Source organism: Aquila chrysaetos, chromosome 22, assembly GCF_900496995.4.
Source record: "Aquila chrysaetos chrysaetos chromosome 22, bAquChr1.4, whole genome shotgun sequence".
Classification (NCBI taxonomy): domain Eukaryota; kingdom Metazoa; phylum Chordata; class Aves; order Accipitriformes; family Accipitridae; genus Aquila; species Aquila chrysaetos.
Window position 1 is genome coordinate 9,059,034 of NC_044025.1, and position 26,517 is coordinate 9,085,550.

A 26,517-nucleotide genomic window follows, 5' to 3' on the forward strand; every position below is an offset into this window, starting at 1 on the left:
GGGGGGCTCGGGGGCGCGGAGGGGAAGGACCTGCCCCTGCCCTGGGGCAGGCAGCTGTTAATTAGCGCTAATTAACCTAAGGGGGGGGGGGGCGGCAGCAGTACCCCCTTCCCTTTCCCGCCCCCTGTCCTCCTCCTCCTCCCGCCGCCGGGGGTTCGGGGGCCGCGGGCAGCGCTCCCGCCGGCACAAAGCGCCGAGCCGTGGCGATGGCTCCCGGCCCCGCGTGGGCGGCGGGCGCCCGCTGAGGGGCTGCTCGGGGCCCGCGGGGGCCCTCGGGTCTGCGCGGCGGGCAGGGGCGAGCCGCGGGGGCGGTCAGTAAATGAACGCCTTCCGTGGTTCCCGGCGGTGACCGCGGGGGCCGGGCGGGGGCGGCCGGCGGTGCCGCGGGGCGGGCCGGGCCGGGCGGCGGAAACGGGCGCGGGGCTCCGGGCCACTTGTCCGGTTTGTTCTGCCTCCCAGCAGAGCGTCTGCCCCGTCTCTCCTCCAGAGCGGTGTCTGGATGGGAAGAAAAAGGATGGAGGAGCAGTGGTGGAAGGGGGAGCTGGCGGCGGACATCCATCAGACCCTGCGGACGAAGGTCGGGTCCCACTTTGTTCTCTCCCTCCTCCCCCTCGCTCTGCCCTGCGCGCTTTGCTCCCCGGCAGAAACGCCCGGGCACCGGCCCGCGGCTGCGGCTCGGGGGTGGCAATCCCGCCTTCGGCAGGTCCCCGCGGAGCGGGTTTGCGCGGAGCCCCTCCCGGTGCTCTGCGTTTTGATCCAGGTTGGTTCAAAACCAAACCTGTGAAAGCTGCTACCCAAAAGTACCCGCTTGCGACTTTTCAGCGGCTTTAACTTAGCCGGGGTGTTGACGACTCGTTGCGTTAAATGCTAAGAGGGTGCTGATGGTGACCCGCAAAAAATCAGCGTATCGTAGGATCTAGAGGAATAGCGTTGCTGCTCTTCCAACAGATAAATGCTCCAGTTCGAGGAAAAGGTAGGACCCTGTTCCCTGGCAGACTGTAGAGGAGCTGAGAGATGTACGGACGTGGCTTGTAGTGGCTCTTCTAGAAGTTGCGTATCGTTTACTCGTGGATTGGAAAACCAGTAAGATGTCCTGCAATAAGGCAAATAGTCCAGTCGCTGTTTGATGAACTGGCGTACTTGTACAGAGAGCCGGTAGAACTAAGGCTGTTGGTTTACTTTTCACGTTTCCTTAGGTAGACTCCCAACTTCAGAGAGGCTCTAAATGCGGTTAGTTGGGTAACATGAGAGAGAGCCCTCAGCAAATATTGACTACCTGCACTTGACACAGCTTTTAAGTTACTAAAGTTATGGCTAGCAAAGTTAATGCTTTGGACATTCGGTTCCCTTTGTTTTCTTTACAGGCATTTAGCAATAAATTGTGTCAGGTGAGTTAATTGTTATCAGGTCTCTGCGAGGGGGTTGGTTTGTTCTCATGTCCTCCAGCTGAGGCAGGTCTTCCTGGCAGGGGGGGAGGAATAACTGAGAGAATCCAATTGACAGGGTGTTAAAAGGTGGGGCGAAGCTTTGGTTTTTGGTTGTTTTGGGGTTGGTTTTTTGTAGTGTATCCGCTACCTTTTAATCAACTATTTCGTTCTTCAGCCTGCTTTCTGGATGCATCTGATGATTCTAGATTGCTAAAACAACTTATTTGTATATATGGATACTAACCTAGGCCAGCTGAAATGACAAGAATTTTTGAATTCAAGGAACCTGCAAAGAGGGAGAAGGGTCTCTGGGCTGCTCTGCTGCTTCTGCTCTGAGGAAGGTCTACAACTCTTACTGCGTGGACAATTCTAATCCTAATTCTACCCACCTTGTAAGGACGTCTTTTCTTTTTGAATGAAGTACTACATGAGAATCCAGAGTGCAAATATATCAAGCAAAAATAATCACAGCCCCTAAAACTTCTTTGGTTCACTTTCTGTGATTCCCCCGCCCTGAAGTAATACGTTGCAGAAACAACTCTTAAGTATATTGCCAAGGTTTGCTTTTTTGATGTCTAAAGTGTCAGAATTTACTGTAGAAGGTTGTGAAACTCCTCAAAAGGATCCTTCAGCACAGTTGGGGAAGATAAGTAGTTTTGAGGTACTGAAGTCAGTTTTGTGAGCATGGACCAGTTTTAGGGATGCCTGTGGCCATTGCATAGAACAAAATAAGCCTCAGTAGTGACATCCTCACTAGAGTATTAGTGTCTTAGTGCGTTATTAGTGTACTAGTGTGTTAATATGGGAATACAGAAGATTCAGGCAATGGTACCCTTAAGCCTAAATGACCTCTCTGATTTAAGATACTTGCTGAGGAGTCCTAGTCTGGAACGGTGTGTGTCTCTGATCTTGGGTAAGAATAAACAGGCCTTAGCTTTAGCGTGTAAATCTGACAGGAAAGTTACTTAAAGATGCTTGTCAAGGAAGTTGAAACGCATGTTGCAGGCTAGCCCACTTTTTTTGAAGAACACACTTAAACTCTGGGTTTAAGGTGAGGAATAAAATGTCCCTATGTCCCTAACATAACTCTTTTCCTAAAACAACTGAAGGATCATTAGAAACACTTTTTTTTTTTTTTCCAAAAATAATTGAGACACATTAATGTAGGACATGTATGCCCTAGGTTTTATGTTAACAACTGGAAAAAATATTATGCCATCCCTCCCATCCCCCCAGTTGGCTTTGGAAATTCTTCTTAACCTCATTGAAAGTTAGTGTCCTTTGTGACAGATGTTGTGTGCAGTATCTGATGGATATGTTCTGCATGAGAGCAGATACTGAATGCGTGTGGTATACCTGGCTTCTAATTCAGAGAGGGCTGAAAGATGCTGTGAGGCTTTGTGACTTCTCAAAGGCTCTAGCTCAATGCGGAGGAAATTAATAGCCCCTGAATTGTCTGACTAGTAAAATATCTGCTGTGATTATTGGGATGTAGTATTCAGCTTAGCGGGACTGTATTGTGTTAGTTACTGAGCGTGCTGACCTAGTGGAGCAAAATGCTTAAATTCCGCAAGTGCTACACACATCCTTAGACTTTAAATGAAAGGTTAAAGTGTATCCCTGGATTAGGCCAGAACATTAAACCTGTTGCAAGACTGAGCCAGGAAGGAAAATAAAAATTGGAGCATACTGTGTGTGTTTGTGCTAGAAGAGCCTAACACACACCAAGCTGAAAAAGGTGCTGTGTGTATGCATTGATATTTTCTGGTACTTCTACAATGGCCCTGTGTAACTGTTACTGGAAAGGTGCTGGTTGTGCCTGGCAGCTGACTTCCATATCAAAAATCAGAGACCTCTGTGGACGTGGGACTACTGCAACATCTGTGCAAAACTCTTCTGTCTGCTTCAGTAGCCCTGAATATGCCACAAGTGTGGAAAGCTGAGCAACAAGTCAGTGTTGGCGTAGTTTGTTTGTTTGTTGTCTAAAGTTGAGGAAATACTTTGCTTTAGAAGGCAGTCTTGAGTGTCCCAGAAATAAGTGATGTCTGTTTGCCGTTCCTCCCCCATTTTTGTGCTTATGTTGGGCTGTTTCCTTCCAGGATATGTTCATTTCCTGCAATTAATAAGAATTACTAGATCTGCCTGCATTTCCCTTTTTATTTATCTCTTGCATAGCTTCTCAGAGTAGGGCCAAATTTTACAGGACTTGTTCCTTGCGAATTTAAAAGGTTAATAATTGTAACTTGATCTTTTTAAAGGCAGTCCAAATTACTGTCTGCAGTTACTTTCAGCCAGGTGAGGAGAGCTGATCCTCTTTCTGCTGAAGGCAAACAGTGCTTTGCTGTTAAGTGGTAAAAATGTCTGAGTGATTTCCTCTAGGTAAAAGCTCCTCCACACCTGTCTCCCAGCTCCTCTTGGTTTAAAGATCTTAATGAGGAAATGCTGTTTACCATCACAACGTGTTTCATTCTATTTTGACGTGCAACATTTCCCTTTGCTTTGTCGATGGTGTCAGTCTGGACTTGCGGTCTCTGAAGCAGGAGTGTAACCCATACAGGGTTTGTTACATTCTTCACTGGTGTGAAGTATGGTGTTGTATTCTTCACTGGTCTTTGAGTACTGTCACCATAAATGCATTTCTTGCAGTTTTAAATCATCCTGTTAGAAGTAGTACAGGATCCTGTTATTAACTTTGTTCAGTAAAAGCTTTGGTAGAAACACAACCTTTTCCTCTTGTCCCTGTATGTATTTTCTGTAGTTGTGCCAAAGCATCGGGTTTACTTGACCTGTTGGTAGTGTGAAGGTCTTGATGTAATGGGTACTGTTTTATCTTTTAGCCTGTAAGTACGCTCTTGTCCTTGTTATTTTAAAAACTGGTCGTCCCTTCAATGCTTAATTAAATGGTAAGTTTGATATGTTCAGATCTGCCTGGCACAGCCTGAAACGCAGACTGGTGCAGACTAGACAGTAACACTCTGAAGAGAGGGAAGGCATTAGAGCATTGTGTAGATGCTGCTTCTGGGTTTTTCTTTTTAAAACAAAATCTAGATGAGAACTTCAGGGGTCCTGGATACCTGCAGACATGCAGAAGGTTTTGTGCTCTTTTCCATGTTGTTTAATAGAGAGGCTAAAACATGAACCTTTCACTCTGATGCATCTTTCCAGTTTGAATCAGCTGTAAAAGGAAGTTAAGTGTAACAGGCATGGAGGTGTATTAATATCATTTTTTTTTTATCCAAGACTGGTAGCCCAGCAACAAAAGTATAATCTGTTCACTTAACAGAAAACACACACACAAAAAACCTAGCTTTTGAAAATCAGCAACAATGCATTACTGGTTGCTAGCTGTAACTTGCTTATGTTATAGATGGCAGCATGTGCATGAAGCTGAAAGGAACAGGTGTCCTAATAAAGTACATGGTTATTCATGATCTCTCTCGTTTTTTTTTCCTTAAAGTTGGAATTTCAATCTTCACACTCCTTTCTCTGATCCTTCTCAGATTAGCTGCTGAACTTCTGAATACTTTGAAGAGTGTAAGAAGGACTTAATGAAATGCTTGATAAAATACCACAGTGGAACATGTAAAGTAATGGGTTTTCAAGCACAATACTAGTTCAACTTTCCTGCAAATTTCAAATGCCTAGGACTCTTGTGAGGATGCTGAAGGGTGGAGTGGATTCAAGCACAAAAAGCTTTTATGTGCAGTTGAAATACTGTCTTGGTCTGCCACGGGTTTTGCGTGTGACATCTCAGTAGTATGCCTGAAGCTTAATTTTAAGTGTCTACACTAAGCTCAGATCTCAAGGAATGGAGTCTGTGTTTAGCTGTAGCTATCTTGGAAGACAGAACTGGGTGGTAGGGGAGATGCATGAAGAGCACAGAATGTAGTCTGAGATGGCCTTTAATCTAGGTAAAAGGGGGGAAAACTATTGAAGGCTCTTTGAAAGAGTAAGTGAAACAACCCAAAGTCATTGAGTAGGTTGGAACTTGAGGTTCTGTTTTACGTGGCCAGAGTTCTGGTCCTTTGTGGGAGATGCACTTGAATTTGCTGCTCCTTTGGAGTGTGTAGGAGCAGTGGTGACACAGAAGAAAATCTTAATTTATCGTGTTTCACTCATGAATCAGTGGAATGTATCATAAAACAGTAAGGGTAGCTGCTGGCAGCACTGATCTAGGCAGTGTAATGAGTGTGTTTAAGCTGTTGCTCTGGCTATCTGATTGGTTACTGTTGAATGAGGGGGGAAAAATAAAAGATATATTGCCCATGTACCCTTCCTTGTTAGAAAATCTCTGGATTTTAAATTTTCACTGGAAATAATGAGAGGAACTAACTGACATCCTTTTTGAAACGTGTTTCTGTCAGGTTTGTCTCTTACTCCCACATACTGAATCCAGACGCTGTGCAAGACTGGCACTTCTCCTAAAATCTGATTAAGACTTGTCTAAAATGGCTGAAGGTTGCTTGAATAATGGGAAACGCCATAACTTTCAGGTCTCTGGGAGATATGGTTATGGCAGGGCTGAACAGAGGAGTAAGAACTCATGCAGTGAATCCTAGACTGTCTGTTATTGTATCTTCTAGCAGGTATAATCATAGGTCTCTCTGTGTTATAAGACAGCATAGCTTGTGCTTGCACACATGAAGTGAGTGTGGCTGTTTCAGAGACTTTCACCACGGCATTTCTGCTCTGCGAGGAAACAAATCCTGCTGGCCATACCCTAAGAGCACTGCCCTGTTAGTTATCTTTGCCCTTCCCCTTGAGTTTGCATGGCCAGCTTGAAGATTAGTAAAAGCCAAATGCATCAGCTGTACTCTACTATCAGTCTGTTCACAAACACACTAACTCTTAACCTTTCTGACCGACTAATTAAATGGCAGTCAGCTGCCTAAGCATAGAAATACTTACCAGCAAGTTTTGTATGAGTAATTTTGTTACTGGAAGGCATAGTGCTGCAGTGCTGTGCAGAGGCAGAAGGATTGTTCCTGTGGGGGAGAGAGAATAGCATGACGTTAGTAGCAGAATTAAATTGGTGGCATGCTACCTAGTCTGCAGCAAAGGAGCATGCAGAGTGCTCTGAATTTTCAGGCTGCTATTAAAAAATAGCATGGTCTAAATTTTTCTTTGTATATCATCTTCTTGCCCGCATAAATAATGAATTATAGAGGAGTTAGTTTTTAGTGGTTTCTCATGTGCGGTGCAATAATTATATCTAAGAGATCAGTTTGGCACCTTTCTTCCAAAGCTGGGAAACTGGTTAGAACACAAAACAGGAAGGAGTTTGTCTCTTTCAAAGAACAACTGTTAATAGCCTGCTAGATAAGCTTTCTCTTTATTTTTCATCTACAGGCATTTCTTTTTCCTGTTCTAATGCCAACAACTTTGCAGTATCTGTTATTCTTACTACAGGAATTCTTAAGGGTCTGGTGGAAGTCACATACATGCTATTTTTCCAGAACATGCAACATACAGAGAGCGAAACAATTGCCAAAGTTACCATGGTTTTTACTAGTTTTTTTATTCATTTGGGTGCCTTATATTGACACCACACAAGTGGTGTCTTGGGTTTATATACTTTTCCCCTGGATTAATAAGAATCATGGAGAACTTGTCGAAACTTAAGTTATACTTCACTGGGTATCTTTGTTCATCAGCTGGAACCTTTTTTCAGATTTTTGAGTTAGGATCAGTGGTGAATATCTGTGAGCTGTGGTAGCAGGGGCCGTACGCTGGATTCTGTTTACATATCCAGAAAGAGAAGTAGATAATAAGATTAAAAAAGAATAATAATGAGAGGAGTATGAAGTTCATACTAGTAAATGAAGCTTGTGTCTGTGTAGGGGAGTATTGCAACAGCTGTTTCTAGATGAATAGGCTTTACTGTTGCCGAGTAGCTCTGGTTCAGGTGCTTCATTTTGCTCCAGAAATGAGAAGGTAATTTACCTGGCTCTTCACAGAGTATGCAGCTCTCTGGAGATGCCCGTGTGCAGCAGCTGGGTATCTTGCAGCTGAGACAGCTGGTGCTGAGAGGAGGAGAGCAGTAAGAAAGACCCGAGCTGTTGCAGGGAGTCGGGAGATGCTGCATGTTTGACCTGTGGCACAGAACAGATCCTAACTGAAGTCCAAGTGCTCTGAAACCAGGTTCAGTTAACATCTCCCTGAATTTCAGAACCCGAGGCATATTTATTACAGCATTTCATTTTCCTTGTCAAAAAGCCTGTGAGTTGTTCTAAAATACCTTGATGAATTCCACTTCTGTTCCAAGAACTGATCGTTATTAGTGTGACTTATTACCATAATGTCACATCACTTGCTAACTTTTCTACTGCTAACTTTTTTCTCCTGGCTGCTTGTCAGTTCATTACTGGCTTTGTAACAGTGGGAGAAGAGTTTTACTGAAAAGAAATTGGACAGAAAAAATGTATGCATGGAATTTCTTGCCACGTTGAAAACCAAACCATCTGATGTGGTACTCTGATGAAGATAAGTGCTGGGTAGACTGGCCTGTACCAGCTGCTGCTTTAAGGGAGCTGGAGGAAGTGATCCTGTTAAGTTTTCTTCCTCTCCACCTTAATTGCTGTTTGGCTGATTAGTTCAAATGGCCAGTGAACGCCTAACCTTCACGTGGCTACTCAAAAGCTTTAAAGTCTTGTTGCCTAGCGTCAGCTTTAGGTATGGATTCTGAAGTGCATTTGCTCAGCCCAGTTACAAAACCATCCGAAGCAGACAAAATCCTGTCTCCTGAGCTCGGGTAACGAGTGGTGCCAGCTGAAGCGTCAGGTGATGAGCTGTGTCTGCAGTGAACGAGTGGCTCGTGTCTGGAGCCTGGCTGTCTTTCAGATGTGATTGCTGAGGAAGATTTGTCGTCTAACACCACTTAAAAATGTTTACGCTGATTCCTTTCTTTTGGAAGGTCAGATCTTGAAGCTGGTAGGAGGTGGCAGCCTAAAAATTGTCTTCACCCTTAACACTGACTCTCAGTCCCAAGCCTTACTTTTCAGGTTCTGAGATTAAGCGGTGATCCCTTTAAAGTCTGTGCTGTGACTTTCTGGAGGCTTTTTGTGGAGAGACACCGATCAATACCTTGAGCAAAGCTTGCGAAGTCATTTCCAAGACACCTGTGAACCTTTTATGTGCTGCTGCTTTTAGCATTTCAATGTAGCAATTGCTCAGTAGCCCAAAGCAAAGTTGTTGAAGTAGATACTGATGAACGGGTCAAAGATAAGCAGAAGCAGCACATGAAAGGGCAATTCCAGCAGACAGCAGGACTCCTAGTTTCTTCTGTGTTCCTCTACTGGAGATAGAAGAAAAAATAAGCAATGGAAACGATTTATTTTATTCTTGGTCCCTAAAAGTTAAGTTTTTTCCATATAGTTGTATTTGCTGATCCTGCATCACTATGCCCAAAGCAGCAAAGGCATTTTTTCGAATTCAAAGGAGTAATTTTTTTTTTCCTTGACGAACTTATGCTAAAGAACCCTGTGGGGGGTTGATGGTACCAACTGTGTTGGTAACCCTAAGCCTGCTATTCAGCTCTTGCATTGTTAAACTATGTACCCCTCGCTTTCCTTTAAAAGAAAATCTCATCATTTAAGACTGATCTGTCAGTGTAAAAGCACCCCTATTGAACTAGTTATTAGCTGCTTCTTGCTATGTGGTGCAGGGCGAGGCTCTTCCCTATACACAGATAATTACCCTGGATCAATTAATACCTAGGAACTTGATCTTTTAAGAAACCCCAGCACGTGGCTCTGTTCCTCCTAACATTAATCCTGAAGTTGAACCTTCTCGGTGCTGTCAAGTCTCGTTACACGGAAGCCCACGTGGGTGTGTTTGGGGAACAAAATGAGAACGCTTCTCACTTACGCCCTTTACTAGTAACCGATTTCCAATAAATAAATTAAAAAAACCCCGAAAAAAGCAGATGGCTTACAAGGGAGTAAATGTCTGTGTTAAACCAGTAGCAGAATAATCCTATTGGCTTAAATTCAGTGCTTTGACTGGTCTTCGAATTTTCTAGCGCGGTGGGCTGAGTAGGGGTAGTTCTGGCTTCTGAGCATCTGAGATTTGGATGCAAATCTCCAGATCTCAGCTTTCATTCTGAGCCTCTAAAGCTCACCCACTGAACTGTAACATTTAGACCTGTCAGATTTTTTGACTAGATGTATATAACTGGAGTTACTGTTTATTTCTTGCCTTTGTTGTTATGGTCTAAAAAGCAAATTTCACATTAAATATGTATCCTGACCTCAGAGTATACAGTATAATTTTGCTGGGAGACTTAGCTCCCAGGAAACAGGAAGCACATTTCAAAAAATAAAACTTGAAGCTCCTACCAGCCGCCTAGAAGAATAAAATATTTCAGAGGTAGAATTGCCACCTGATCTTATGATAGCTTGGGCTTTGTATAGACATATTAAAAAAAAAAAAAAAAAGGCAGTTATTTTAACTGATGTAAGCACTGAGCTTGAAACCATTTCTGCCAGAACATTCATGTTACAGGTACGCTATGAATTCCTGCTCTGAACCAGTGTATGTCAGTTGTACTGACGGATTGAAATCTCTGTACATGAGGCAATCGAAAAATGAAATTTATGGGGCTTTTCTGGGTATAAAACAATCAGGGGAACATGTTCCATTGTCTCCCTGCTTTGTAAATTGTTACTGGTGGGCGATTTCTTTATAATCCCCCAGTGAAGGCTGTCCCAGGTTTCAAAGGGCTGTTTGCCTGTCCACAGCATGTGTCTGTTCAGTCCGGAATGTGTTTTTTTCACTGACTTTCTTTAAAAAGGCCTAGGAAGCAATCATCCGTAACAGCACTCGGCTTGCTGTCTTTGTAAGCTGCTTCTCGTTCTGGAGCCTCCCTGGTTTCCAGTTATGCGTGCCCCTCTGAGCCTCATTGTGTAGCTATTTTTTCCTTGATAAGTTGAACCTCCTTGTGGAATGTTCCCTTCCAGGGGATGAAAGAAGTGTGGGCAACCACTGTGCTGCCTGTGCAAGGTGGTGCGTCTTACTTGTGTAAATGGGGTAGTCAGTGCAGGTACTTCCTCTCAACGCTTTTTTTTTTTTTTAAAAAAAAAAAAAAAGTCATGATTGATTTAGTAAAATTACCTGCTACGTAGTGCTTTGTATGCCACTTGTCTATCTTGCAGCACTGTACTACTGCTAATTTATTTTCAAATATATGTAATGCAAAAATGCTGTATTACCTTGACAAATTACTGAGAGAGGATACCTTGCTGAAACGGTATTTTTCTAATCCATGCCTATCAACATGTATTCAGCGTGTTTTAATTAAAGTCTGGCCACGGTAACTGCATTAGTATATGACCATGTCTAAAGTGAGAAAGTATCACCTTCTAAGTGGCATTAGCTTGTTGCAGGTATTCCCAAGGATCTTCACTCCTTCCCTTAACCTACTCTTTGCATAGTGGCTACAAACCTGTGTGTAAAAACCCTTGCAGGTGAAGACCTAGCATAGATAGACCAAAACCTTATATAATTCCCCCTTTAAAATGAAAATTCTTACATTACATGTGAAATACAGTCTGTCAGTTCAATAATTAGCTTTTATAATACTCAAATAGGTTACTACAGAACATACTGGAATTTGCTGTGATTAGAAAAGTCTAATCATTCTCTGGGGTTTTTTTTTCTTGTTAATGCCTACTTTTGTTTCTTGCTGCAGCCATGCACCATGTGATTATTTTTTTTAATATGTTTAAGGTAGATGTTAGTTATTCTAAAGACCTACACATTTTTTTGGCACAGGATGTAGTAACTTGGGCAACTGAAGAAGGGGCAATATCAGAGAAACATATCTTGACCTTTTTGCCTATGAAACTCTGTTAAAACCTTAGTTAACAGTCCAATCTGGGTGAACAAAATTAAAAAGGAGTCCTTCAGGAACAATTTTCATGGCCGAGAAGTTTGGTGTTCTGTAGAAAGCAACAGCAAGTTGTTCCTGGGTTAAACTGTAATTTAGCGTTTGACTATGTGTTTAATGCTTGTGAGGAAAGTGCGCGGATGACCGAAGTATTAGAAGTTAACTGTCAAAACATACAGTAATCCAGCCCTGATTCCTGTGTCAATCATAGTGCTGTAGCTGCTAAGCATCTGCCATAGCAGGTGGTGGGTGTTGGTTTGGGATTCCAGACACTGAAATGGTGTTTGTTTCAGTACCTCTCTTTCATCCCTTTTTTTTTTCCCCATAGGAACTTAAGTTGCCTATGTATAAGGCTCATTCACCACAGATTGGGATGCGCCGATACTTCATTGATCTCTTGACTGTCCTCAGCAACCGTTGCAATCTCTGCCCCACGGCCCGGCATCTTGCTATCTATTTATTGGACCACTTTATGGATCGCTATGATATCACGGTCAAGCAACTGCACATCATTTCATTTGCCTGTCTTCTCCTAGCAAGTAAGTTGGCTGCTGTATATTAAGGCTTTTTTTCTGAGCAGATGGTTGTTTTCCTTATATATCATGTGCTGTTTTCTCTGTGTTGACAGTTTCCACCTACTTAGTATAAAGCCTAATGAAGTCCAAGTCAAGGCATAAAGCAGTCTGTTAATAAACTCTGCTCAACTGCGTAGCTTGCGCTACCCATCTATATGCTGGTGTTAATGAGCAGAGGAAGTGTTGGCAGCTGAAGCTGGGTCAGTGGATGGGGACAGGAAAGATCAGGGGGTGACGGTGGGGGAAGAAAGTGGCAAGACTGGGAGAGGTTAGTTCCAAGGAAGAGTTGGTAGCAGGGAATGACATCTGTGTAACACGCAGCCTCTCCTGGAGATCTGTCCTTGGACAATCTGTGCCTCTGTTGTGATCGCTGGGCATAATCAGTTCCTTGTAAATCACAGGTTTCTTATACAGGGGCCAAAGGAAAATTTGCTTCTTGAGGCACTTAGTGGATGTGTTGATGATGCTGGAATGCATATTGCTTGTTTTGGGCTGCTACCAAATAGCTAGGCATTGCTGCATAATAGTAAAGTTTCAGTATTGGCATCCATTTAGCAAATGATCTTGAACATTTGTCGTTAGTGCTTTCTTGAAATCTTCTCTGCAGCCAGTGCTGTGCAAGTGGAGGAAAGCGAGACTGGTGGCTCAAGGAATAGCAGTCTACCCCTGCAGACTCTGTTTCTAGGTTACAGAGAAATTCTCCTGCCATATGGGAGCCATGTAGAGCAATGCACTATTGTGGACAACAAAAGTTACGCAAACTTGAGCATTAATGGCTGAAAAGTGCAAGTAGTCATACTGGTTAAGGTAAAAAACACTATGGAGAGCCAGAAGCTATTGAGGGAAGAAGGTGATACTATATGTTTACCCCTCAGGACTTGGGATTGCTGCTGCTTTTCCTTGAATCTGCAGAGACAATAGTAAAATAATAAAAAACCCCATACACTTAGTGTATTTAAGCATTGCTGTCTGTCTGACTCCAGCGAAGATGGTGAATTATGTGGAGCAGTTACTGGTTCATGTTGCAAAAAAGGCCAATATTAAAACTGGAACAAAGAAGAATGTAAATGGTTGCTGTAGGTGCAGTCTTACAGCAGCTTAAGTGACTCAGATATTGTAGTTCTGCTGACCTGAACTTTTCGTTAGCTCCTTCAGACCAGTAGATTGGCAGAAAACCATCCCAGCTGAGGAATTGTTTTCTTTATTTACCAGAGAGGTATTTTTCTGAGGGGTCAGACAAGCTTTGGGCTCGTGCAGTGGAGGGGAGAGGGGCTAGGGCTGATTTCTAAATTGAAATTCAGGGTACAGTTTCATAACAAACACATCAGACTGAATGAAATACCAGCTTCAGGTAGCCTGGAGACTGATGTCTGCTCAGAGGTGTACTCCTTCAGCTTTCAGACCATCTCTTTTTCTTTTTTTGGGTAACCTCATAACTACAAGATGCCTTGCAGCATTGCTAGTTCTTTGGGTTTGGTGGTTTTTTTTATTATTTTCCCAAGTGCATAGATGAATGTTACCTTCAGGAAGAGAGAATAGGATTTTCTTTAGATAAATCTGATACTTTCAGCTATACTCCTCCTCCATTTTTCCCCAGCATAAAATTGATGCTTCAACAGTTCTTCTAATAACTTTTCATTTGGATTTAGAAGAAGAATTCGTAGCTATGGGTTATGTTTCCAGTGCTATGCAGATAGGATGAAAACAGTATCCTCAAACTTTGTATGAATTGTCAGAGTTTGTATACTGGTAAAATCTTGGGCAGATGTTCACTATATCAGATTGGGAGAGCTGGACTGCTGACTTCTGTAGCTTTCAGGATTTAAAAAGAAGCAAAAAAGCTTTCAAGATTTTCCTTATGTAAATGACTGAAGTAAAATGCAACTTTAGGCCACCTCTATGCAACTGTGAAGCAAAAGGAAGTTCACAAACTGCCCTATGATAACACTAGAGGGAAATGTTTTGCAACTTCTGCCTGTTTAAAAAAAAAAAAAAAAAGGGCAGTTTGCTTAAAAGAGCAAGGCTAAGTCTAGTGGGTTAATGATTGTGAGAATCTTTCTAAAATTAAGATTAGAGCAATGCAGTAGCATGTATACATCCTGATCTGGAATTAAATCATCCCTTACAGGAAGGGGAAAAGGTCTATTACCATAAAGGCAGCTGTCCTACCAACGTGTAGAAACAAAACATTGTGCAAAGCTGCTTTGGTTCAATTTTCAAAATTAATGCGTAACTAACTTGTATAGATAAGGTTTAAAATGCTAGGGCTCAGTTTGGAGACTTTTGGGAGCATAGTAAGCTCTGTTGTTTGCTGTCTGGGCCATCTTAACATGCAATAAGGATATTCTTTTTTGGTATGTGTACTTCAAAGTGATGCAAGTCAAGTCAGGAAAAGCCACTTTACAGTAAATGGGGATTCCTGTGTTTAGTTTGTTACTTTCAAAATTACATGAAATGGAAGAAAACTTGTACTATGTCTTTTTTGTTGTTGTTGTTTTGTAGTGAAAGATTCTGAGTAAGTCAGAAGTATTGACCTGAAGTCACCTGGAAGGTTCTCATTGTAGTGAAGAAGAATAAAACTAGTCCCTTGCTTGTTGTTGCAAATGCACTAATTAGAACTTCCCGCAAGGCATTACTGTAGGAAGTTGCACAGTTTTTCAGCAGAGGATTGCGGCAAACATGCTCTTTAGGCTGTGTTGCAAGACACTTGTACTTATAAAAAATTTTATACCTTTACTGTAGAGAGCAAAAAACCTAATTTTTTTTTTTAAGTAGTTGTGGTGTTTACATCATAACAAGATGAATGTTTAATGGAGACTGTCTTTCAATAATTGTTATAAGGTCATGTTGAGAAACTCTGGGTTTTTCTTCCTGATTGTTTCCTTAGAGAAAGAGATTAAGGGTAGTGTGCAGACCACAAGGAAGATGAGGTGTAATTAGAGGCAAGATTACTTATCTGGTAAGTGTGGGTTTCTTGGGGGGTGGGAGGAGCATAATAGAGAAGCTTTTAGACACACAACTTTTGAAATGGAGGCAACAAACTTCTAAGCTAAATGCAAGTCGAGGACAATTTTTAAGCTTAGAGAAATTGTTGTAAACTTGTGTTTAGCTTTGAAGTTTGTTGCTTCTATCTCGGATCTAAAGGATCTCAAAAACTTGTCTCTCCTTTACCTATAAACATTGCCATCGCTTATTTTTGATAGCATACAACAGCAGTGCCCTCATGATGGAGAACATAGCATTTTGCTAGATGTCATTTAGTTAGCTGGAGCTAATTTCTCTTGCTGTATTCTAGAAATGCATTTTGACTGGCTCATTAGTTTCTCCACACGGGGAAACTAAACTGGATCATGATAGTGCTTCCCACTTCAGTGGTAATTGTGAAAGAGATGAGGGAGTGAGAAAATAATACTGTTCCAAACAAATTGCACTAGCAGCCAAGTAATGTTCAGCCTGGACTTGCGGCAGTTGAGAAGAATGTGGGTGTGTGTCCCTCAAATCATCCAGTTGTTCACTAGCCGGAAGATGTATGTTTCTTTGAAATATATGCACAGTGTGATAATTGGAGAAGGCCTCTGGAAATTCCTGCCAGATAGTTTAGCTCCTCAGAACAGCTATAAAAGCTTTGAAGTTTACTAATGTCATCAATGGTTGTTATTTCCTCTGAATCAGTTCTGAAAAAGAATGGTAAAAACTGTTCACAGTAATCTAGAGGTGAACTGAAAGTTATTGGGGGAGGGAAGGAAATGTGGCTGGAAATGTTGATGTCACAGTTACTTTAGGAATGTATTTAGAATATTTAGTCTGTCTCTTTCACTTGCATTAAGGGAACTTTATGATCTAAATCAGGATCATAAACTAAACTTGTTTTTGTAATACAGAAAGACCTGGTCTACATGGATGTTTTGGCTAGGTACACAATTAGAAGACAGAGGACCTCCTTTTGAGGTCCAGCTGTGGTAATACAAGAGATTGTAGGTTCCTGCTGCTACAAGATCATTAGTGAAGTCCAGTGGTTTTAACTGCTCAAGATGATCCATCTGTCCCTTGCTTGAAGCAGACTAGTGATTGCTCAGGTTGACTGCTGTTAGGTCAGGGAGATGCTGGCTTTTGGTCAGAAGTAACGCTGGGCATCTAGGACTGGTGGTCTTCAGGCAAGCCAGCTGGATCTAGAGCAGGATAGTTACCAGTGCACCTGCACAGAAGCCAGGATTGCTCTCTTTGCACCAGGCCCTGGATGGATGCTCACTTTGCAAACAGGTAAGCGACTGAAAATGTTACTACTTTCCTCTTCTCCCAAAACATCCCAGTGCTTTGTGTAAACTTTGATTTTCTCCAGACAAAATCAGCTGGCTTTCAGTAAGTGGATAGATCTAGTTTAACTAACATTTTGCCTGAAGGGAACTGAGGAACTTTCAGTTCATCTCACCTGGCAGCTGAGGAGGCAGCCCCTTGTAGAGGAGCACTGTTCAGCAGCAGCAGGTTGTAGTGTTCTGAACTGCAGTTCATTGGGCAATTTATTACAGAAAATGAATGTGATATTTTAAGGTGCTCTAGCCTTAAGTGCTCTGTTGGAAAAAGGGATTGTGTAAAGATATCCCATCTGCTTTAGTGCTACTTGGCTCAAATTGCCTGCCGAAAGCTGTGCAAACCAGCTGCCCCAAAGTAGGTGAGATGCACTGATGCAATCCATTCAGATGGTCCAGCTGCAGGAGCAGTAAACTCTGGGGAGAGAGCGAGCACCTGGGCAGTAAGTCTTAAACTGCTGTGACTGTTTCTTCTGTGGGTTTTGTAACTGCGGTATACAGGGACTGTACTGTTATGGTGTATCAGTATAGTTAAAGCAGTGCAGCTTTTGCTTGTTGCTGTAAAACCCTAGCTGGGTCTTAAAAGCTGTTCCTTTCTTCCCTGAAGAGCTAACCCTCTTCAGTAGCGCGTGCTTCAGTACCTGATAAAAGCAACAACTCTCTCGGCCATTCAGTGGCATCGAATGTTCCAGCAATTCTAGTTCTTACGGCCCCTCTTCCTCAAGAGGGTTCTGCTGCTGTGGAGACATGATAACAGTTTTTAAATTTGAGTATTTTTTTTTAAGCAAAGCTAGCTTACTGTTCAGCACATCCAGTGCTGCATTACTTCACAGAGTACTTGGGTACTTCTTGTGGTTTTTCTGGCTTTACTTTGCCCAGCTCCTTCATCTGCCAGTGGATTCTCAGCAGCCGAGTTAAATCAGGACAATAAAGGAAATTAGAGCAAGAAAAGATGTCTGTGCTAAATGGGCTGAGTTTAGGGCATGGGTAATCCTTTATCACCTAATTCCCCATTGACTTTGAGGAGCTGTTGTCAGACATCAGGCAGCTTTTTCTATTGGACTGTGCTTTGTGATCCATATTCCATTTATTGTCTCACTGAGCAGGTAACTGTTCTGATAAAGACAGCTGAACTACTTGTTTTGAATAAAAAATAAGTGGGTTGTCAGTCCAGAATATAGATTAGTGCAAAACTTAGTCTGTAGTCTTTTATTATTATTATTATTTTTTATTTCCCTGCTGCTGTAACATGTACAGAATATTTTTTTTAGTAATTAAACTTTACTAATAGTAAGGCATTAAAAACTCAGGTGCCTTGAGCTAAGTGGTTTGTGTGTGTGCTAGGTATTGTACAGACAGATGAAATACATTGCAGAAAAAGGAATTAAGCAGGCTATCTCTAAAATTGTCTCTTTCTTGCTTTGCTTAGAGGACAGTTAGAAGCCATGTTTCTATCGGAGGGCAGCATTGGGAGAGAATCTCAAAAGTTTGTTGTACCCCCTGCAACAATGCAGGAATAAAGGAAAGTAGTCCAGCTGTGTAAGCAGCCATAGGTCTGTTCTTTATGCTAGGATAGATGGGCTTGAGTGGTTTATCCTACTTTTAGATTGATTTTAATTGTTTATGGGACAAAAAGTACTTACACCTTAATGACTCTTTAAATTGGCAGTCCTTTTTGTTCCTTGGTCTTCTCAAGGACTCTGAAAATGTAATAAAACAAATTGCCTGCATGGCCTGCTTTTGTTTTGCTACCCATGAAAAACCCAAGGAAGATCATCTACCCAACTGCCAGTAATCAGTCTCAACTGCATGCTGCATCGCTAGGTGTGACTCTTGCCTCCTACAGTGGAAAAATCAGTTCTTCAGGGTACATTTGACAGCAGCGATGCTTCTCTGAGACCTTTGGTTTTTCCTAGTGAAAAGCTGGCATGGAGTGATAGGCTGTTTTGATAATGTGACAAATGTACTAATGACATGTACTCTTTGTAACTTAAGCCTGTTCCCCTTGACAACAGGACTTTGGCTTTCATTCATCAAAACAGAAGTGTGAATGTGAAACATAAGAAGCACTCACTTTTTCTTTTTATGGGGGAGCATCTGATTGTAGAATTCAGAGTGGGGCAGAACGTGATCTAAAGTAACATGGAAAATCTTTGCATCATTAATTACAGTAATACTACACACTCTTAAAAATGTCCCATGCTGCCCCAGTCTATTTAGATTTTACAAAAAAAAGTTGGTCACAAATGTAAACCTAAATTACATGTTCATCTTATTTTATTCATCCTATTGATGTCAGTAGGCTTCCTTGTATAAAAAATTGCAGCATCCATATACTACTTAAATTAAGCATTGCTTCAAAGGCTTATGATTCTGTTACCTCAAAACAAAACTATTTTTGAGGGCAATAGTGACAACTAAATGGTTTTATCAGTAACTGGAGCTCAGAACACAATAGCAAACTTTTAATTTGAGGTGTCTACAGTGGCATTTCAAAAGCATGCAAATGACTTATACACAATTCTCATGAACTTCAAACTACAGACTCCAAGTGATAATGTAGCTGAAACAGCTTTGTTTTTCTTCCCAAACCCTGATGTTGATTAAACCAGTCAGTGTTACTTGTTTGGTCAATACCAGACTTCCAGCTGTCTTGTCTGACCCTTTAATATTCTTGCAGCAATTGTGTTGGAGATCCTGGTTCTCTAAGCATAAATATGCTGTGCATAGAATCTCAGTTTCTGGTGTAACTGAAGGAACAAAAATAGGAATAGTATATTCTGATATCTTTAAATTAGGAAAATTGGGGAACTGGAAAAGGAAACACTGCATTTTAAAAACATCTTAAACTTGTTCTTTCCCAGCTTGCTTCTGATCAATTTTGTCTGATGGAATGAACTAACTTCTGCTGTCTTCTCCAGATTTCAATTTAAAAATAGGGAAGTGCTTGGTGAACTTGGAAGCAAAGTGCTTAGGTCAAGGTAGAATTGGGAAAGAAAATGTTATCAAGTTGCTTGTATGTTACTTTGGAAAGTAGCTCATATTCAAATTTTACAGTTTATTTGAAGCAAAACTTCTGAGTTGATTTCTCTCCCTCCGTTCCCAACTCAGTTTTGGAGCCTTTCTTCAACTTACTGAGCTACATTTATACTCGGTGTCTCCAATCTGCTGCAGTGGCTGCTCTTATCTAACATTAAAGCTAGGAACTAGTGTATTGAAAAGCAGAAAGGGGAAAATAATAAATAACTAGTAATCTAAATCACTAAATTTAGCTGTTGTAAATTATTTTTAACTTTAAAAGAAAAATTATCTTGGTCAAGTCAAATAGCTTTGCCCTATGTTGGTATGATACCTTCCCAACACTGCTGTGCTGGTAGTCTGCTCTCTAGACTATAGTCTGACCTTTTGAAATTTCCAAGGTTGAGTAGGAACAAAGAAGGAACTGGACCTTTTGAAAGCCAGAATGACAGATCTTGTCCTTAGTTTCCTGGGCATGCAGTGGTTTCTCCTACTTCGGCTAGCATACTCCTTAAATTTCTGTATTGGGCTGTGACATCACCTTGGGGGGTGGGGGTGGGGAACAAAGGGTTAACTTTTCTCTCAAATTTCATTTTTCTTAACCAGTTCTAAATTCAGGTGACAAGGAGATTCATGAACATGTGTACAGACTCCTGAATTTTAAGGGCTTTTTCACTGACAGTGTGCCCACAATCCTTTCCTGTTCTTCATATGATGGATGAATTTTGTTTTTCATGATTATGCTCTTTTATGGTGAGGTGGCTGCTATATTACTTTTAATGCATTTCATATCCATGATACCTGAACAGGCTCAAAGATGGAAAATCCATTTTTAAATGTGTTAAAAAGACACTTAAGCTGCTAATAGTACAGAAAATTGTCAGGTTTTTAATACACTGGAGACACTGTGGATAGAATTGGTATCCTAAATGGATAGCAAGATCTTACTTCCTTTTGAAATAATTTTCTAGTGCAACATGCATTTTTATTGTTTTTAGATTTGGCGAGAATACTCTGAAGCTGTATGATATGCTACTATCTTGTCAATTGGTCTGTGTTGGTAAAGGAGGACTATTACAGAGGCAATGGAAGGACAACTGAAGCAAGAATCAATTGTGGAATATATGCCCTCAAGAACAAAGAGGAAAAATAACTACAGAGTACTCTTAAGTAGCTATGGGTTTGGATTTTGCAGCAGGGATGTACTTTAAGCTGTACTGGAAACATTACTGGTGATTGTTTGTTGCTAGCTCTTGAACAAGGAGTAGCTGGAAGATAGGTCATTTTTGGCTTGGTAAACCAACAGTGCGAATTTAAGACTTAATTGTTACTTTACTGCAAACTTAAGAAAACACTGTTGCTTTATTACTTGATAGATCTAATCCTGGGAATCAAATCTGATACTGGATGCTTTTTATGAAAGAAGGTTGAATAGAGTTGAGATTCTGTTTTTCTGTACAAAATGACAGCACATTGTAGCTACTGATGAAAATTGAGTCATTCTAGAGACTACTGCTGTGTCAGTAGGCTGGTAAATACAATTTAGGAAAAGGTGCAGCTTTGCTCAGCTATCTTGACTGTGAAAATGTATGCTCTCTTCTAATCCCATAGGAATTATTTACGTTAATCACTTGGTTACAGTGTACTTCTAGCCTTTTGGTGACCTTAGCTAACGAGGCCCTCCAAGACAGGAAGAAACAAAGAGAAATTCTGAAGCAGCAAGGGCAAAGGTGGTGTTGCCCAAGGGTTTTTAATGTCTTCCTTTTTGTAGCATGTGCATTTAGCTTCCATACTGTCCAGGTTTCAGCTGGGATAGAGTTAATTGTCTTCGTAGTAGCTGGTACAGTGCTATGTTTTGAGTTCAGTAGGAGGAGAATGTTGATAACACACTGATGTTTTCAGTTGTTGCTAAGTAGTGTTTAGACTAAGTCAAGGATTTTTCAGCTTCTCATGCCCAGCCAGCAAGAAAGCTGGAGGGGCACAAGAAGTTGGGAGGGGACACAGCCAGGGCAGCTGACCCAAACTGGCCAACGGGGTGTTCCATACCGTGTGATGTCCCGTCTAGTATAGAAACTGGGGGGAGTGGGGGTGGGGGACGGTGGCTCCGGGACTAATGGGGCATCGATTGGCAGCTGGTAAGCAATTGCACTGTGCATCATTTGTATATTCCTATCCTTTTATTATTACTCTTGTCATTTTATTAGTGTTATCATTATTAGTTTCTTTTTTTTCTGTTCCATTAAACCGTTCTTATCTAAACCCATGAGTTTTACTTCTTTCCCCTGATTTTCTCCCCCATCCCACTGGGTGGAGGGGGGAGTGAGTGAGTGGCTGCGTGGTGCTTAGTTGCTGGCTGGGGTTAAACCATGACAAAGGAGCTTTTTTCCCCTCAATATTAGATCTTCCTTTGCCATACTTTCCCCATACTGCTTGCTTGCTTCACTTTTGACCAAATGCCCTTCAGAAAACCGATTCCAGTATATTGTCAGAAAAACTATCTGTAATCCTAATGAGTTTATGGTCTGGGTTTTGGCATCAATACTATACAAACAATTAAACAAACAAACCCATAAAAAGGATATAGGAATATGTTGACCAGTCTGTTGCTTCTTTCCTACTTGTGTCACTGTACTTCCTGTCCATCTTTAAAAAACACCTTTTAATCATTAGACTTTCTGGTTTTGGGAGTGTTCTCTGTTGGCTTTTGGCCACTCAATGGTAATGATAAATCTTATCTGAAAACCATCTCTTCTGGCAGGTAAATTTGAAGAAAAAGAAGATAAAGTTCCAAAGTTGGAGCATGTAAATAACCTGGCATGCATGTGCAATGTGAATGTAGTATTGAACAAGAAAGATTTGCTTAGAATGGAAATGCTGCTTTTGGAAAACTTCAACTGGAACCTCTGTCTACCAACCCCAGCACACTACATTGACTACTACCTCTGTGTGTCCATTGGTGAGAATGACCTTCACAACGGCTGGCCGATCACCTCACTGACTAAAACCAAAGATTTTCTGGAGAAATATGCGTATTATTTCCTTGATTTCTCAGTGCAAGGTAAGAGGCTTATTTTTATGCTAGAATGATCTTCCATTTGGCAAAAGGCAAAAATCTGAAAGAGATAAGAGCTTTAAAACTTGTCATAATATGGATTGCACAAAATTATCTGTGCAGAATGGTTTCTCTTTGCAGTTATTTCAGGTGGCAAATGGTACAGTGTTCCTTCCTTGCGCATAAGCCTCTTGTCTCTTTTCAGAAACCTGTAGATGAGATCAACTTTTTTCTTCAGCTTAGAACACTAATTGGTGAGATTGTCAGAAATGGGGTCTAATTTTTGATCTGCCGTGGAGTATGAACTACTGTCAGTTGCAGACATGATATTATGCAGTTCAATGTCTGAATCTTTGTTAATGATATTTTTTAGAGAGTCCTGTGCTGCAAGACATGACATATTTAGAATGATGGGGCTTTTAATGATTTGGTTTGCAGCATCGCTTCCAATATCTGCCTATGTGAGAGGCAGTGAACTGCAGCATCCTCATAAGCTAGGTTCAACACTAATGTAAGTATGTGTGTAATTGTCAATACCTAACTTTGCTTCAGGTGAGATCAGTCTACAAATTTCAGCATAGTCTATTTCATGGCTTTTTCTGAAATGAAAGAAACTACAGTGAAACCTTGATAGTAGTTATGAACAAGTAGTACAGAAATCTTCAGGAAAGCTTGATCCAGTTTTGAGAGACTTTTTCTGGTCATGAGTTAATACTCAGAGATGTGTGGAACAAAGTTGTAGATTTAATTTTTTCCTGTTTTGCCATGTATACACATAATAGGCTTACTGCAGTGATTAGTAAGAGTACAATTCTTGCTTTTGTTTTTTTCTTTTGTAGATCACACTTTCCTCCATTTTCGTCCATCTCTGATTGCTGCAGCTTGTGTGTGCGCCGCACGTATCTGTATGCAGATTTCTCCTGCCTGGACAACACAGCTTGAATTGCTAACATGTTATTCCTGGGAACATCTTGCCCAATGCATCGAAATGATGTTCATGTAAGATAAGAAAGAAAAAAACCTGTTTGTCTCTTAGGAAGATGTTAATATTCCTTTTTTTTTTTTTTTTTTTTTTTTTTAAGTAATTATTTAGCTAGAATTAAGATAGTACAATGTTACACCGGTAATCTCCATCTTCGGTTTGGGGCGAGGAATAAAAGGCAAAAAAATCAGGTCACTTTATTAAATACTGTATTTTAACAACATTTGCAATGCAGAATGGAGTGCACAACTTAGTGTTCATTATGTTTTCTTGTACTCGTTGTCTATGTGATTGGATGGAAGCTTTTATGGATGGTGGTTGAAAGCTTTTTTCCCTTTGTTTTCTCATTGTACCTGCAATATACTTGCTGCAGAGAGACACCAGTGTATCTCTAACATCAAGAATACAGTAGGGAGACATTTCAGAACTATTCTTTGGGTTTTTTTTTCCAGTAAAGGACATGACTGTAATGCATTAATACTGGTCTGGTATGTGAGCACATACAGTCTTAATGGAAAATAAAAAAATTTAATAGAATGATTTAGGTTGGGAGTGATGGTGGGCCTTCTGAATTCCTACTTAAAGCAGGGCCAAATGAAGTTAAATCAGACTGCTTGGGGTGCTGTCTAGTCAAGTTTTGACTATCTCCAATGACGGAGACTTCCTAACCTCTCTGGCAGTGCTTCATCATTCTCATGATAATCAGAAGCGTGAAAATGTTTCTTCCTAATATCTAACAGGAATTTGCCTTGTTCCCTTATAGCTATGCATTTTAATACTCTGCAAGTACCTACACAGAGCATTTCAAAATGTCTTTGTGTTGTGGACTTAAGGTTCCAAGATAACCAGCCCATCAGTAAAAACATACTTGTGATGCAAAATGATCCATAAACCTGTTGTTAGTGTGCGAAGATCGCAGCAGGATAATTAGAAATTAATTGTGGAAAGCAGCTGAGGATTACCATATACTGCTAGAGCCAAAAAGCTGATGATGTAGCTGGACTGGTGAAAACTTTGAGACACATGCAAGCTCTGTGAACTTCTCTCTTTGATAAATCTTACTTCTATTTTTTTTCAGATATTATGAGAATGACATCAAAGAAGCCAGTAACCTAAAAAAGCAAGTAACAATTCAACATCAAGAACAGGAAGCAGTGGAAAATCTGAGCCATCAAGCTACTACTCAAGTTCTCTTCCAGCAATCTAGTTATCACCCTTTAGCCCAGCATTCAGCTACGCTTTCCCAGTTCCAGTCGCCAGTGCAAGACTTGTGCTCTGCTTATCGTGACTCCTTACAGGCCCACAGGCCCAGTGGTCTGCTTGCTGGGAGTGCTGACAGCTCGCTGCACTCCTATGCAACTCTTCAGGCCAGCCTTCGGCCATCTGCCCAGACTCTGCCCATCCAAACGCCCATTGCTGTGCAGGTCGCGTTAGGAACAGAGCCCAGACACTGCATTTCCACGGCTTGTGGCAGTAGTTACTTCAGTGGTCATCACTCATATACAGCTGGGTGTTTTGATGGATAGATATTAACAGAAGAAAAAGGTGAACAGAAGCTGAAGAAGAGACCCTGTATGTGATACAAGATGTGTATCTGAAGGAACAGTAATCCTTATGACTCATTCAGAGGACATTGATCTGGATCCACCGATCACTGGAACCTGGGTGCCTTTCTGCCAAGGGCTGTACCTTTGGCTCTTAATGAGAGAGAGAAATACAAATCCATTAATACACCTCATTCAGTGCCACTTTGAGAGGCATCTGCATAGAAACCCTGTGGAGATTACTTCCTTCTAGTCTTCAGTTAGTGACTTGTCAGAGTTGGCTGAAAGCTTGTGTTGAAGAGTTATTTCAGGCTGGAGCGTTTGTTGAATTTCTGGCCAAGTAGCAATGTACCTAGAGATGATGTTGGAAAACACAGAGTGTTCTCCGTCTCTCCCAGTGACATGTCACTTGAATGGTGGCAGCTTATACTACTGGAAGCTTCTACTAAAATATATTGAAATTGGTATCAGTTAAATGTGAACTTCGTTTATGCAGAAATCTATGTGTAGGACACTTTCCATTTTCTTTGAGCAGGAGTGATAGTTCAAGAGTAAGACTTCAGAATAAAAGGAAAAAAAGAAAAATGGGCCAGAAGACTATCAAGCATTTTTGGCTTAAAATTCTCTTGGAATCTAAATGTGCTGCTGCTGAACAGAACATCACTCTGCCTTCAAGTATTTTAGAAACAAAAACAAACCCTTAAATCATCTCTTGGATCTTTAATGTTCTGCTGTTTTTGAGACTGGAGATTATTGTTAGTAAAACTGTTCATGAGCTTTATCAGGGATTTAATGTTACTTGAAGAAATCCTCTTGGAGAAAAACTCTTGAAAGGTTCATTGCCTTCAGTTATTTCATCTTTTGAGCTCAATGACTTGTGGCAGTAGTTCAGGCTCAGGACAGAGGAACTGGTGTTAATGGGGGCAGAGATGGGGAACTGGTTAACTTTACTGTGAAATTAGAGTTTGATTGCAGTGCTAGACAATGCTGACAGTTTTATAAATACCATTTTAGCATTCTCTTGGAAAGTGTAGCTGGTAAATTGAAGATCCTGTTGCCTCCACACTTACTGTCACATATCCAAAGGTTTCTTTCTCAACTGAAACCAGGGATGATTGTTCAAAAAACTGTATAGATGGTTTTTTTATGTTAATGTAGATATTTACAAGAAATGGACTTCTGCAAATGTGAAACTTTAGTTTTGATATATGCAACCACTATATTGTAAGTTTGTTTGAAGGCAGTACTCTTGGTTTGTCTTTTCTCTGAAGGTTCTCAGGACAGCAATACAAGTAATGTGCAATATGCTTTTACTGACTTGGGGCAATTTTTTCAAGTCATGTCACAGTGCTGTTTTAAATTATATTTTTAGAGAATTGTTTTTAAGGGTGTTTTAGGGTGGAGGGAAAAAACTGGCCTGCATGCTAATGTGTGTTTGTGTAACTGTCTTCTGAGAATGCAACTTTTGGTATCAAGTTAATAATTTCTTCCATTCAGCAGGCTAGAGGAATCTTCTTGTTTTATTAAAAAAAAAAAAAAAAAAAAAAAAAAAAGCAAACTGTAAATGAAGAGGCAGTACTCTTCAGAAATTAGTCTAGAAGTTTAGAGAACTTAGTTCATTTTCTGTTGGCTTTGTATTTATATTAAACTTTATTTTCAGAAGACTTTAGTGTATTTTTTGTTATTTGACAGATGTAAATGACAACATATATGTGGCAGTACTGTT

At 40.9% G+C, this 26,517-nt stretch overlaps 2 protein-coding genes across 2 annotated transcripts in view; one reads left to right on the forward strand and one right to left on the reverse strand.

Annotated features, from left to right (window-relative positions):
* Positions 1-436: 436 nt before the first annotated feature.
* On the forward strand, positions 437-26,450 carry CCNJL (cyclin J like). Its single transcript, XM_029998386.1, has 5 exons — positions 437-577; positions 11,642-11,852; positions 21,972-22,271; positions 23,105-23,264; positions 24,326-26,450. The coding sequence occupies exons 1-5, from the start codon at positions 500-502 to the stop codon at positions 24,771-24,773; spliced, it is 1,197 nt and encodes a 398-aa protein (XP_029854246.1). The 5' UTR covers positions 437-499; the 3' UTR covers positions 24,774-26,450.
* FABP6 (fatty acid binding protein 6) overlaps positions 6,371-26,517 on the reverse strand; it is a 69,857-nt gene continuing 49,710 nt past the window's right edge. Inside the window, exons 7-8 of the transcript XR_005931144.1 lie at positions 7,371-7,519; positions 6,371-6,412 (exon numbers count right to left, since the gene is read on the reverse strand). The gene's annotated coding sequence lies outside the window, so the exon portion shown is untranslated. The remainder of the gene's footprint in view (positions 6,413-7,370; positions 7,520-26,517) is intronic.